Source organism: Myotis brandtii, unplaced genomic scaffold (assembly GCF_000412655.1).
Source record: "Myotis brandtii unplaced genomic scaffold, ASM41265v1 scaffold1914, whole genome shotgun sequence".
Classification (NCBI taxonomy): Eukaryota; Metazoa; Chordata; class Mammalia; order Chiroptera; family Vespertilionidae; genus Myotis; species Myotis brandtii.
Window position 1 is genome coordinate 47317 of NW_005357125.1, and position 12771 is coordinate 60087.

At 39.1% G+C, this 12771-nt stretch overlaps 1 protein-coding gene across 2 annotated transcripts in view; it reads right to left on the reverse strand.

Annotated features, from left to right (window-relative positions):
* TMEM52B (transmembrane protein 52B) overlaps nucleotides 1-7241 on the reverse strand; it is an 8550-nt gene extending 1309 nt beyond the window's left edge. The window contains exons 1-5 of one of the 2 annotated variants that reach the window (XM_005864856.2): nucleotides 6630-7241; nucleotides 4541-4584; nucleotides 2469-2507; nucleotides 1791-1957; nucleotides 335-396 (exon numbers count right to left, since the gene is read on the reverse strand). In XM_005864856.2, coding sequence (XP_005864918.2) covers nucleotides 335-396; nucleotides 1791-1957; nucleotides 2469-2507; nucleotides 4541-4584; nucleotides 6630-6908 — 591 coding nt within the window. In that variant the 5' untranslated portion in view covers nucleotides 6909-7241. The remainder of the gene's footprint in view (nucleotides 1-334; nucleotides 397-1790; nucleotides 1958-2468; nucleotides 2508-4540; nucleotides 4585-6629) is intronic. The other variant, XM_005864855.2, reaches the window with a different exon arrangement.
* Nucleotides 7242-12771: the final 5530 nt, after the last annotated feature.

The following is a 12771-nucleotide window of genomic DNA, read 5'->3' on the forward strand; positions in this document are numbered from 1 at the left end:
TGAAGTTGCAACGAAAATAATTTTATGGTTGGGGGTCACCACAACATGAGGAACTGTATTAAAGGGGTCGCGGTATTAGGAAGGTTGAGAACCACTGCTTTAGACCGACCCACTGATGCTGCAGTCTCCTTAGAAATAGGTATTTCTGCCTTATTTATCTTTTCTCAAAATGACTGGGAGGCAGGAAAGGTGAGCAACAACACGTCACATTGTTCTCTTTGCAAAATGAAAATCACAGTGTTTTGCCACCTGTTGTTCTGCCTGGTATTTGCACTGCAACTTTAGTAAATACTATACTATAAAGAAGAGAACAGAAGAAAATAAAGTGTCTTACGGTCATCAAAAGAATGTTGAGGCTCATACTTTGTGTATCAAGAGGTGGAGAATAGATCCCATCTGTGGTAGACAGTTAGATATGAGCAGAGCAAGGATGATGGGCCAGGTTGAGAAGGTCACCAGGGTGAAAAGCCCCAGGTGCCCAGCAAAACTGGGAAAACAAGAACCTCACCCCCAGGGTAACATTTCCTCCCCTAGCCTATCTCTGATCCTGCCCTTTAGACCCCTGCAGTTCAGCCTGACCTTTCCTCTCTTGGCATGTTGCTAGTTATGAGGGTTAGACCCCCGCTTAGAGGGGGAACAAAGAAGAGAGCCAGAGAATAGCCCTGAAGCATTAAGCTCCATGACAGTTTCGATCAGCATAAAACACACCTAGGCCTCCTTGTGTTTCAGCCCCAAGCCCAGAAATGCAGCAAAACCAGACAAGAGGCGCCAGGACTGACATCATCAGAACCAAATGCATTGACTTATGAGCCCCCCTCCCCTCCTCCCCCGCCCTGGTGCCAACCAATCAGAGGAGACTAGGACCCTGAAAGAACACTTCTGAAAAACTGATGAATATGCTATTGAGATCCCCCCCTGAGACCTCCAGAAACATACCCTCAGGAGGGGCCCCAGTGCAGCTCCCTATGGGGCATCCCCAGGCCTGTTCCCGCTCCTTCCACTAGGTGAGTTTTCCACTCCTCTCTCTGATCCTAAGCAGCAAGGGTCCTTCTTTTGCCTCTGTAACACTTGTTTCCCGAGCCCATTTCTTCTCCAGCTCACTTCCTCTACCTCTATGACTTTTTTTTTTATCCCCCCACTCTTTTTTTGTTTGTGTTTTTCTTTGTTCTTTCTCTGACTTTCTAAATAAACTTTCTCTTATAAAAAACACACACAAAAAGACTTGGAGAATAAATAACTGAAAGTACACATGACAAACTTCTCTAAATATATAATAATTCCAGATAGAACCTGTGAGTTTTTACAAAATCCAAGACTTTTTGTGGTTGTTGTTAATCCTCACCTGAAGCTATTTTGCCATTGATTTTTAGAGAGAGTGGAATGGAGAGAGAAGGAGAGAGAGAGAGCGAGATAGAGAGAGAGAGAGAGAAACAGAGCCAAACGAGCTAAGGCCCAAGACATTTTTGAAAAAGGGGTATGCTTAGAGCTTAAGCCCATTTTATTAATCGTAACTATTTATGAATTGGGTAATTCTTCTCACAAAACATTTCCAACATCATCTCCATCCAGCATTTCATTTCTTCCTTCACTCTCTCATCAGACAAGAACAATGTTTGTGAATACAGTGTTGCTGACAGCACAGGTCACTGCATCACCAGGCTTCTGGTCATTAAAACGACTCTGAGTTACAGCTTCTTTACTGTTCAACTAGGTGTTTTAATACTGTTGTACCACCCTGATCGCGTGTTTGAACCCGGTTCCCTTCCCATGGAAACAGTCAGTGTACTCACAGGTGATCGTGCTCTGGAGAGTGCTATCATGATCAAAAGCGATGACTGTCACTTCGTAGGGTGGCCGGCCCTCATCTTCCCCATTTTGCTGGCGACTCAGGCAGCAGCGGAAGCACACAGAAGTCAGGCCACACAGGAGAAGCAGGGCGCCAATTACCACCAGCAACCTGCAAGGAGCCCACCAGCACCAGAGCTCTGGGTTCTGCTGCGTTTCCTAACTTGGGCATAATCAGCCTTCCACGTCTGCGGTTTGATTCTTGTGTGGATCTTTTATAGAGTAATTATAAGATTTTAATTCCAAGGCTTTCACTTCACATGTTATACTTCCTTACTTTGTCAGCAGGGCAGAGTCAATTTGTTAGAAAATTAGCAAGAGGTTTAATGTGACTTGGAGGGGCTGCTTTTTACTTTACTGAAGTAGCCTCTATAGGCTATTTTAGAGCTGATCTGAGGATGTAGACAAGAATCTGTTGATGTTGCCCGGGAAGATGGTATTGAAATAGGAAATCCTGTCATATTGTCACATAGGGTGGCGATGAAGTAAAGAAACGACTCCATGCGATGCTATGCAAGTAAGTAGGCTGGCGGTCTCATATACATTTTTTTTCCTGCTGTCAAATATATTTAAACTAAACAAACAAACAAACAAAAACAGTGGCTATTATAGCTGAAACTTACCATATGTACCAGAGATGTACCCAATCTGTGGTCAGGCAACTATGAAGAAAGAATAAAGTTGTTTGCAATAAAAATATAGTCAATTCCTTTTATGATTCCAGAATCAAAACAATGAATTACAATAATAGGATCCCTTGTTTGGATAAAAGCATCCCAGCCTATATTAACGTCAATGTAACCAGCTGAATCTATTGTGTAATGGGATGCTTTAGTTTTCTACGCTAGATGGCAGTATGAAAATCATTTTGTAAATCATTATATGACAGACTAAAGTAGTGCTCATGAATTAATATTCATAGGAAATATAGCCATAACTATTGTAAATAGTTGCGATGACAGTTACCAAGAAAGAACTTCCAATTCGAGTTTAAAAGAGGCTGAGCCTGACCGGCATGGCTCAAGGGTTGAGTGCCGACCTATGAACCAGGAGGTCACGGTTTGATTCCCAGTCAGGGCACATGCCCGAGTTGCAGGCTCTATCCCCAATGTGGGGTGTGCAGGAGGCAACTGATCAGTGATTCTCATCATTGATGTTTCTCTCTCTCCCTCCCTCTCCCTTCCTCTCTGAAATCAATAAATATATTTTTAAAGAGTTTGAAAATGGGTGTGAAAGTTAACATTTGTATATATTTGAGATTAATAAAATTTAAACATAAAGAAAATTTTGGTTATAAGCATGAAAGCAATACAACGAAATTCATAATTTATGTATTGCAAGTTGTTGCAGAAAGGGCCGCCATAAAAACTCCCACCATAAAAAGGGCCCTAAATTTTCACATCCAGAATCAAAACTGATATACATGATGGCTGAGGCCAAACAAAACGGGGAAAATGTATAAACCAAATTCATCATGATGAAAGCTAATTAAATATTGTGAATTAACTAGGACAATTATACATTTTCTCTATTGGGATAAAAATGTGGATTGCATGAGAGGAGTATGGGATAAGCTCAGGAGTGGGAAGGGGAAGTAAAGGAAAATGTTTGTTTATCTTTAAAGACGGAGTAAATTTAATACTACTTTCTGATATATTTATCTATTAAAATCTATTGAAATGCGCACTCTAACCTCTCCCTGGTTTCGCAGTTGTGGAACATACAGTTGGCATTTTCACTGAACAATGTCTCCTCCAGGTTTTCTCACATTCCCTCCCACCCCCACCCTCTTTTCCCCTATTGTGTTCATCAGTTTATTTTACTCTTTAGATTCCACACATAAGTGAGATCATGTGATATTTGTCTTTCTCTGACTGGCTTATTTCACTTAGCGTAATAATCTCCATTTGAACATCCCCCATTGTTCAAAGCCCTTTATAGCTCTATGCTGTGATTCTGATTCTATTAAAATGACTCTTCCTGTGGTGATGCTGAAACCTCAGAGAGAGTGTGAAAGTAACCAAGGCTATCACCATTTCCCTTGGGTATAACATATTTGCATTGAGAAACTCTTCCCATGGCTAAATATGCGTTTTCCTTCAGCCTGAGCAAATCTTCGATCGAAACCGTCATTGATTTTTTTTACTAGTTTACCTCTACGTGGAATGAATCTTTTCCCTTAATATTCTTTGTGTCTACATAAGACCTAATTGTGATAGGTTTAGATTAAGGGGTAATTATCTCAAAGTAATAGCTAAATAAAGGCTGCAATAAATATTAACATGCCCTAAAAAATAAAATACTCCAGATTTGAAGCGGTGATGTACCTTTGGAAATCACCCACATGCATCTGCCTGTGACTAAGATATTGAATCCAGTCTGTCTGCATGAGTCACTAAAAATCATGAGTAAGAAACTCTTCTGCAAATCTCTATGACTGCATAAATTGCGATGATTAAGTCGGCTGCTTTTAAAACTGGCTTTGGAAAAAAACGCTGTCAGCAATGTTATTTTGAGTATTTCGGATGACAAAAATGCATGTCTTTATTTTGGGATAACCCGTCTGTGGGCTAAGTGCCCATTTAAGTAGAAATAAGGGAAGTCACAGATATCTGATGACATTTTGACCCTGTTTTGGGTATTGATGTTTTTGTCTGTCTCTCCTTCCTCCGCAGTTGGACTCTCAGATACTTACTGTTCAGGACTGACACAGCTCTCCTCACATCTTGCCCAAGGAAGCTGTAGGAAGGGAAATAGTCTCAGACAGGGAAACTGTCTGATCTTTTCTGCCCACCAACCTATGACTGCTATGTTACATCAGCTGGTGAGAGCAGGGTAAATGCGAGGACAAGGTCATGGGGTCAACCATGTTCAAGACTGTTTTCATCTCTCCGATACCCATCCATTACTGCACTTGAGGTGGGAGAACCTGGAAGAACAAATATCTAATCTGTTTGTTTTTTTCTTATGGTGGTGGCTGAGCATCACTGCCCTGTGAATGAGAGGCAGCATTTATATCAATTCGTTTGTCCTAGAAATTTCCTGATCTGTCCCTCAGGATATTGTGACTGTCTTCCTAACTCGTTCCCAGTACAAAATGAATTCTGCCCTACTGCTCTTTTTCATTCCCTCGGTACATCCATAACTTACCATACAAGAGAAGAAGAATTTGAGAAAACGTATTGAGTAGCTACTATATGCCAGTCAGATGGCTAATCATTTTTAATATTTCTTAACATTTCATCGTGAAAACCATGTAGGTGGATATATTTAACCTTATTTTAAATAGGTAAGGGACTAAGGCATAGGGGTTTAAGTAACATGACCACCTGCACACACCTCTTGATTTGGCCATAACTCAAATGAAACCCAAATGAACCAGGGACAAATTTGCTCTAACAGCTCCTTGACATTGTTAGCAAGTCCCTTCAACTCCTTGTAAAGAAAGAAACTTCCACTCCTTCCCCTACCTTACATTTGGCTTTCTCCTTCAAAAACCTCTCTAGGTAAACATTTGTTCTAGAAACTGTTTCTTTCTTCCAATTACTTGAAAGACTTGGTATTTCAGGAAACCAACAACAAAGACCACAAAGGTCCTCTAAAAAGGGACAGAGATTTACATTTACTTGGGGTTTTATGCGGGGCGGGGCCGGGCGGGGGGGTGCACACATACTCCTAATGTATCAGAAAAGGATTTTGTGAAAGATCTAACAGCTGCTTTCTGCTGATAACATTTGAGAAACTACTAGTTTTGTTTTAATTTAAAATAGTTGACCACTAAGGATGACAAAGTGTGAGTTTCTTCAACCCAGTTTTGGTACTTGGTTTCATTAAAATAAATAAATAAATAAAAATAAAAAAATAAAATAAAATAGTTGACCACTAAGGATGACAAAGTATGAGTTTCTTCAACCCAGTTTTGGTACTTGGTTTCATTTTCTTGACTAAAGGCTAGAAACACCGAAAGTTCTCAGCAGATAAAATGCCTCTTTCAGGCCTGTTGCAAAAAGAGAAGGAAAAGAGAAAAGGAGGGAAGGGAAGGTCAAGGGAGAGAAGAAGAAACAAAAAAGAAGATACAAGAAAAAGAAAAAGAAATGGATTTTCAGACATTAATTTGACTGTTATATAGGAAGCAAAACAGACACAGCCCACGCCCTGCTAGAAGTGGTACAGGAACCTGATAGTAGGCAGTTTCTTCATTTGCTCTCCTTAACAGATTTCATAGCTGTGTAAACTTCCCCTTGATAGTTGTTCAGAATCCCTTAGTCCAGTGACCCCTCTCCCAGCTAAATGAGTTACTCAGGGGCTTCTGAATTCTAGTGGGGAGAAAAATGAAAGATCCAAAGTATTTTTAAAGAGTTTCCCCTCTTTTAACTTTAATGGAGGCACCTTTAAACTCCAAGAATAGTATTAGGGCTGATGTGGGAAAGTTCATTTAGGAGAATTACATACCTAGTTTTGATCATTTGCTTGGGAATTTGAGGGATGAGTGATAAAATGTTAAAAGAGAGAAATATGCACATGGAAGTGGCATTTCTAAATTGCCATAGATACCTGACTTGTATCTACGGTTGCCCTAATTTCTGTCCCCTGTTTCAATGTTGTTATCATTCATCACACTTGCACTATGTCACCCTATACAACAAAGGAAACATTCTAGTTATTCATTTGCCACTAACCCCTTTTGTCTTCCCCCCTCATTCGTTTTCCCCCAGATTCGTCTGAGAGTTGGTTTATCCAAGAAACAAAAACAAAAGCGTTATTCCCGCATTTTCACTACTTACCTGGATGAAATACACCAGGGTAGAGGCCAACACGGTGTGGACTCTCAGTCCCATGGGGCTGAACTCCTGCGTCTCCGGGATCACGCACTGGGTGTCCGTTACCTGCTTTCCATGTTCTGCTGCTTCCTTTCCGTGCTCTGCCCCTTGTCTGACTTCTTGACCTAGAGGACTTAGGAGAGACACTTTTCTTAACAATAAATCACTGTTTTCTTTTCTCTCTTTCTCTCTTCTTATTCCCCTGGGCTTTTTATTTTCCATGATCTTTCCCTTCCCGTTCATCCTGCCTTCTTTCTCTTTTCTATTCCTGGTTTGAGGGTTTCCACATTTGCTCCCCTTTATCTTTTCTTTCCTTCCACTATTAGTCCTTTTCTATATGCCTTTAGCTTTCTCCCACTGCCCCCAAAAGAAAGACTTTTGATGAGGACGCATCAGTCCTTGGAATTAGGTATTTTTCTAGGCAGTGAGGAGAAACTTGACTTGGAGGAGGATCAAAGAGAGATTGCTCTTCTCCATCAGAAAAGAAGTGATCCTCTAGGTTCTTCCCCACAGCACACCAGGTGACTGTTGAAGGTTGAAAGTCACCCTGCCAAACCCCATTCACTGGCCCTCCACGTGATTAGGCCTCCTCTCTTGCTCTTTGAAACCCTTCCCTTCACTATGTTGATAATCAACTCTCCTGGTTCTGGGTCATTTATTCCTAACTATTGGAGGAGGACTGAGAGGTTGCCAAATGAACTGGAAAGCCATCCCATCTTTGGAGAAACAGATTTGGAGATTAGAATTTAGAATTTCTGGGTCATGTCCATTAAATTCCTGTCCACTCTGACTTCAATTCCTATTGAGACAAATAGTCAGACAGACTTAAAAAACAAACAAACTGGGTTCCAAAATTTCTCTCTCTCTCTCTCTCAAATAAAATCTTAGATAAGAGTAAAAATAAGCACATATGGAAAAAACATATAATATTTGTAAAGAAACGTATCTATAGGAACAAATGAATGCCATTTACATGAGTTATACTTAAGTTGGTAATTACTTACTTAATACAAAGTATTTCATAAAAAAATTAGACATTAGTTTATGGAAATGTATCTATTTCATAAGAACTGAGTAAAACCAACTTTCAGACCTTTTCTAACTCTGAAAGTCTAATTTTATTGAGTGATTGATTGTTCAGGGCAACTGTTGAGAAAGATTGAGTCCAAGAGCCCTCATACTACATGACAATGTGATGTAAGAATGGAGAATATAAAGTTATTCATTTTTTAGCTAAGGAAATCAGTGAGATAAAAGTCTCATATGACACTGATGATTCAAAACCAGTCAGTTCCAAAATTAAATGAGCAGTACCTTTTTTTTTTTAATGTAAGGAAACTGGTGTTAAGATGAACAGTATTTTCCAAATTTCAGCAAAAAGCTTGGCAAGGTAGAAGGTATTTAACAGGAAAAGAAGAGCAGGACTCTAATCCAGGCCCTCCACTGAGTTATTAAGTTATTTCTCAAGTCCTTAATTTTCTCATTCATATAGGGTATCCCACAAAAATGTATACACACACTTTGAATAATTATAAAGGCAGTGTTTATTAAAATACATTTCATTTTCAAAATTGAATTATCAGCTGATAAAGTTTATATACATTTTTTGGGGGGAGGGGAGGAAACCTATATAATAGGAGTGGAATGTCCACTTGACCTGACCTAGATCTTGTTTCATGGAGAAAATACAATCAGAGAGACGAAGGCATTTTGATTATATTTCTTTCCGTGAACATGGGTAACACCATTAACCCTTTATTTCTCTTTGTTTTTGTCTTTTTTTAAGAGAGAAAACTCTCTTTTTTTAAAAAAAAATGTTTTTATTGATTTTAGAGAGAGGGGAAGGGAAATGGAGAGAGAAACATTGATTGGCTGCTTCCTACACACCCCCTACTGGGGATGAAGCCTGAAACCTGTGCATGTGCCTTGACTGGAAACCTCTCTGGGTGCAGGATGGCGCCCAACCAACTGAGCCACACTAGTCAGGGCTCTTTCTCTTTTTCTTATCAGAAAGGTAGTGTTGCATCATGGCTAAGAATCCAGGTAGATTTTCTGGGATTAAATACTTGCTTTGTCACTTACTAGCTGTGTTATATTGGGCAAGTTATTACATCTCTCTGTTGTTTAAGTTTCATTCCATATAAAATGAAGTGACAATAATAATGATGATGTTACTTCATAGATTTATAGAGATTAAATAAGTTAATGTGTGTGAAATGCATATGATTGTCCCAATATAAGAAGCATTTTAAATGTTAACTACAATGACCTTGATTTCCACTCAGTTTTACCAATGACCTTCACCTTCATGGATAACTGATGTCCATCATGCTTCTCATTGTTACCATGACCAAGTTTTACCTATTCTGACATTTCAATTCATGAATAGTTTCCCTTGCTATCCTGGCCATCTCTTCTCTCAATCATTCCAGCCTTCACCCGCATGAACAGGTTTGCCAATTAACATGACCTTTTTTCCCTCCCAGAGCACTTCTCTGTCATGTGATAACCATCAACTTCTTGCCCTACAGCTACTTAATAGGTTTGAACCAAATGGGATTCTGTTAATGACCTCCTAGCTACTTGTTCTTTTTTTTAGAATTATTATTGCCACTTTTTTTTTCCTTACTGGATTATTCCCTGGAGAAATAGAGATTTGTGTTTATCTTTATCAAAGTGATTATACCTTGTGAGGTCAGCCGCATCTGAGAGGAAAGAGGATTCAGGAGGAAAGATTGAAGAAGGTACGCAATGGCTTGGCAGGTAGCTGAGATAAAGGGGACTGATCTCATTACAATCCTACACGATCTTGTAGTTCCATTAAGGTTGTGAATCATTAGCTTAGACATAAGTTGTTAAGGACGTGGAGTGGAACAAATAGAGGGCACATGTACACAAGCTTTTAATCTATGCTCCAGGGAATTGTTATACAATAGCTGTAACAAGTGGGGTTAAAGAATTACTTATTTCTGGTTCCTTTGATTATTCTCCTTTTGACCTTGTCTAAGTCAGGTGACCAGATTCTCTTCTTCTCTTTGCCTCAGTGAAATAGAGGCCAGGACTATCATCACTCCGAAGCATCAAGCATGAATTACAAAGAGCTAAGCAATGAACAATAGCCACGGCTTCAAAAATGCATAACATGGGAGAAGAACCCAGCTTCATCTTGCAACCAGTCCACTAGGAAGTGTCTCTATGGAATGAACCAAGATTGCAGCCTGAGTATTCAGTGGCAACCTCAAAGGCATTGAAAGTCGGTGATAAGATGAAATTTAAGGAAGTTTTAATAAAACAGGAGGATAAAGTTTATCACAAGATTATTAGTTTTATGTGCCATGTAACACATTACCACAAATTACATGGACAGCAATATAAAACCGCATTTATTATCTCACATTGCCTGTGGAAGCATGGGCGTAGCTTAAGTAGGTCCTCTGCTTAGGGTCTCACAGGCTGCCGTCAAGGTGTCTGCTGGACTGGGTTTTCATATGAAGGCTCAACTGGGGAGGAATACACTTCCAAGCTCCCTCTGGCAAATTCATTTCTTTGTGGTAGTGGGATTCAAGTAAGTTTTTTTTTTCCTTTAAATTCAGGCAGAGAAAGAGAAGAGGGAGAGAACCTTTAGGCTCTATACCTTTTGTGGTCACATACACATGGTCACATACATACTCCAAGCCACAAATCCCACCCACATTCAAGGGCATGAACATTGGGAGGCAGGGATAATGAGACCCACTTTAAGTCTGTCAAGTCTGTCCAGCTATCTGCCCCACAAGGATTATAGAACTTATCCCCCTGGATTTTTACAAACAGGAGAAACACAAATGTCCATCAATGGGTGAATGGATGAAAAAATGTGGTCTATACATACAGTGAAATATTATTCAACCTTAAAAAGGAAGGGAATTCTGACACAGGCTACAACTTGGATGAACCATGAAGACATTATGTTAAGTGAAATAAGTCAGATTCAACATGACAAACGTATGCTTCCACTTATATGAGGTTCCTAGAGTAGCAAATACATAGAGACAGAGAATAGAATGGTAGTTTCCAGGAGCTGGGAGAAGGAAGGCATTAGTTAGGGCCTTCCAAAGAAACAGAACCAATAGGATGAGTATATTGAGAAAGAGATTGATTATAAGAAATTGGCTCATACAACTATAGAGGCTGGCAAATCTAAATGTGTAGTGCAGGCCAGCAGACTAGAGACCTGGGAAAATGATGTAGCTCCAATCCAAAGGCTGTCGGAGGAAGAAATTTTCTTATTTGGAGTAAGGTCAGCCTTTTGTTCTATTTAGGCTTTTGACCGATTGGATGAGGCCCTAAATTATGAAGGGAGATATGCTTTATTCTAGTGATTCAAATATTATTCTCACCCAAAACACCTCAAAGAAACACTCAGAAGAATGTTTGACCAAGTATCTGGGCACCTTGTGACCCAGACAAGTTGACAGATAAAAATCACCATCATAGGAGTTATTGTTTAATGAGTGCAGAGTTTCAGTTGGAGAAGATGAAAAAGTTCTGGAGATGAAGTGTGGCAATGGTTGCAAAACAATGTACTTAATGTCACTGAACTGTACACTAAAAATGGTTAAAATGGTGAAAGTTTTATGTACGTTTTACCACAAATAAACAAAGAGAGGAACTACTTGTTTCTATCAGGCTTGAACAGGGAAAAAATAAAATAAATAAAATAAATAAATAAATAAAAGGCTGTGCTAAAGAGCCAGATCACCCAGAAGACTGTGACTGATCTAACATTTAAATGCTCCAGGTTGTGGCTCCTCAATGTGAGCTTCTAGTTTGAGGGAAGTCAAGAAAAAATTTGAGGGTAACCCTCATGTGGGTGTTCTCTACCTCACACTCTACTTTTAAAGTCTTCTATGGAGTGGGTAGGCTCTGCTTTGGTGATCTGAAAAGTCTTTTACTGAATTATTTCAAGAGATGTTCATACTGAATCTATATCTCAACTGTCACCTTTGTTTTCTATTAACTGGCATAATTGAAAAACTTGTGAGCCGAGTTCTTGTCTGGCATCTGATAGAGAAGAAACATTCAACCTAAACTGTTTGGGCTTCAGTTCCACTTCCTCAAAATAAAATAACTGAGACAGATTTTTGCTAAATTAAAACCCAGCTTATGCTGTGTATGTGTTTATAGTTAAGAATCTCACCTATTGTCTACTTTTTGCAGACTATTACACAGTTTATATGGTGTGCCAGTGTAGTAGGAAAGAATGAATTTTATTAATAGAAAGGGATCTCTCCTTATTTTTAAAGGACTTGTCATTTTGTTGGTGAGGTGGAATAACATTAACAGAATTGAAATCAATGCATACACTGTGAGATATATAAAATGAGGGGAGAAAATAAACTAATGATGGTAATTTTACCGGTAGATGTTTAGTAGAGGGGATTGTTTTAGAGGGGATGTTTTTAAAGAAAGAAAAAAAAAAGAATTGTGTTTGAATGGAGTACAGGATTTGTAGAACTCATCACCAGATCCTGGTCTGCTTAAGTGAGCTTCCCATGGCTATTGAACCAAAGGAAAATGAATGATTATGTTCTCCTAGGACTTGGTGAATGATGGAGAAGAATGTCTGAGAGATTATCTCAATCTTAGGCCTCTTCTCAAGAATACAGTTCTCTTAGCATAATATTTTTCTTTTATGGTTAAGAAGCTATAGAGGGAAAATAAGTAAGAGTTTTATCAGTAAACCCATATAGGCATCCTTATGGAGAGTCAAGTCAATCACGTATAAAACAAAATTCTTTGACAGGCAATTCATCTGTGTTGAATATTACTATTATTAATATTAATAATTATCAATAATTGGGTTCTCATTGTGCTTGAAGTACAAAGCTTAGCATTTTCACCCAAGATTCCATTTGAATCCCAACAACATGTCTCAGTTTATAGACAAAGACAAAGGTTCAGACTGTTAAGTAATTCCCCAAGATTATAGATCAAAGGATTAGCCAAGGAAATATTTGAAGCTAGCTCCATCTGACTCCAAAATTTTCTCTGCTGCTATGCTATACTGTCGGTCACTATGGCTGACTTTAAGAGCCATACGTGATAAATCCAAGAATTCCTGTCT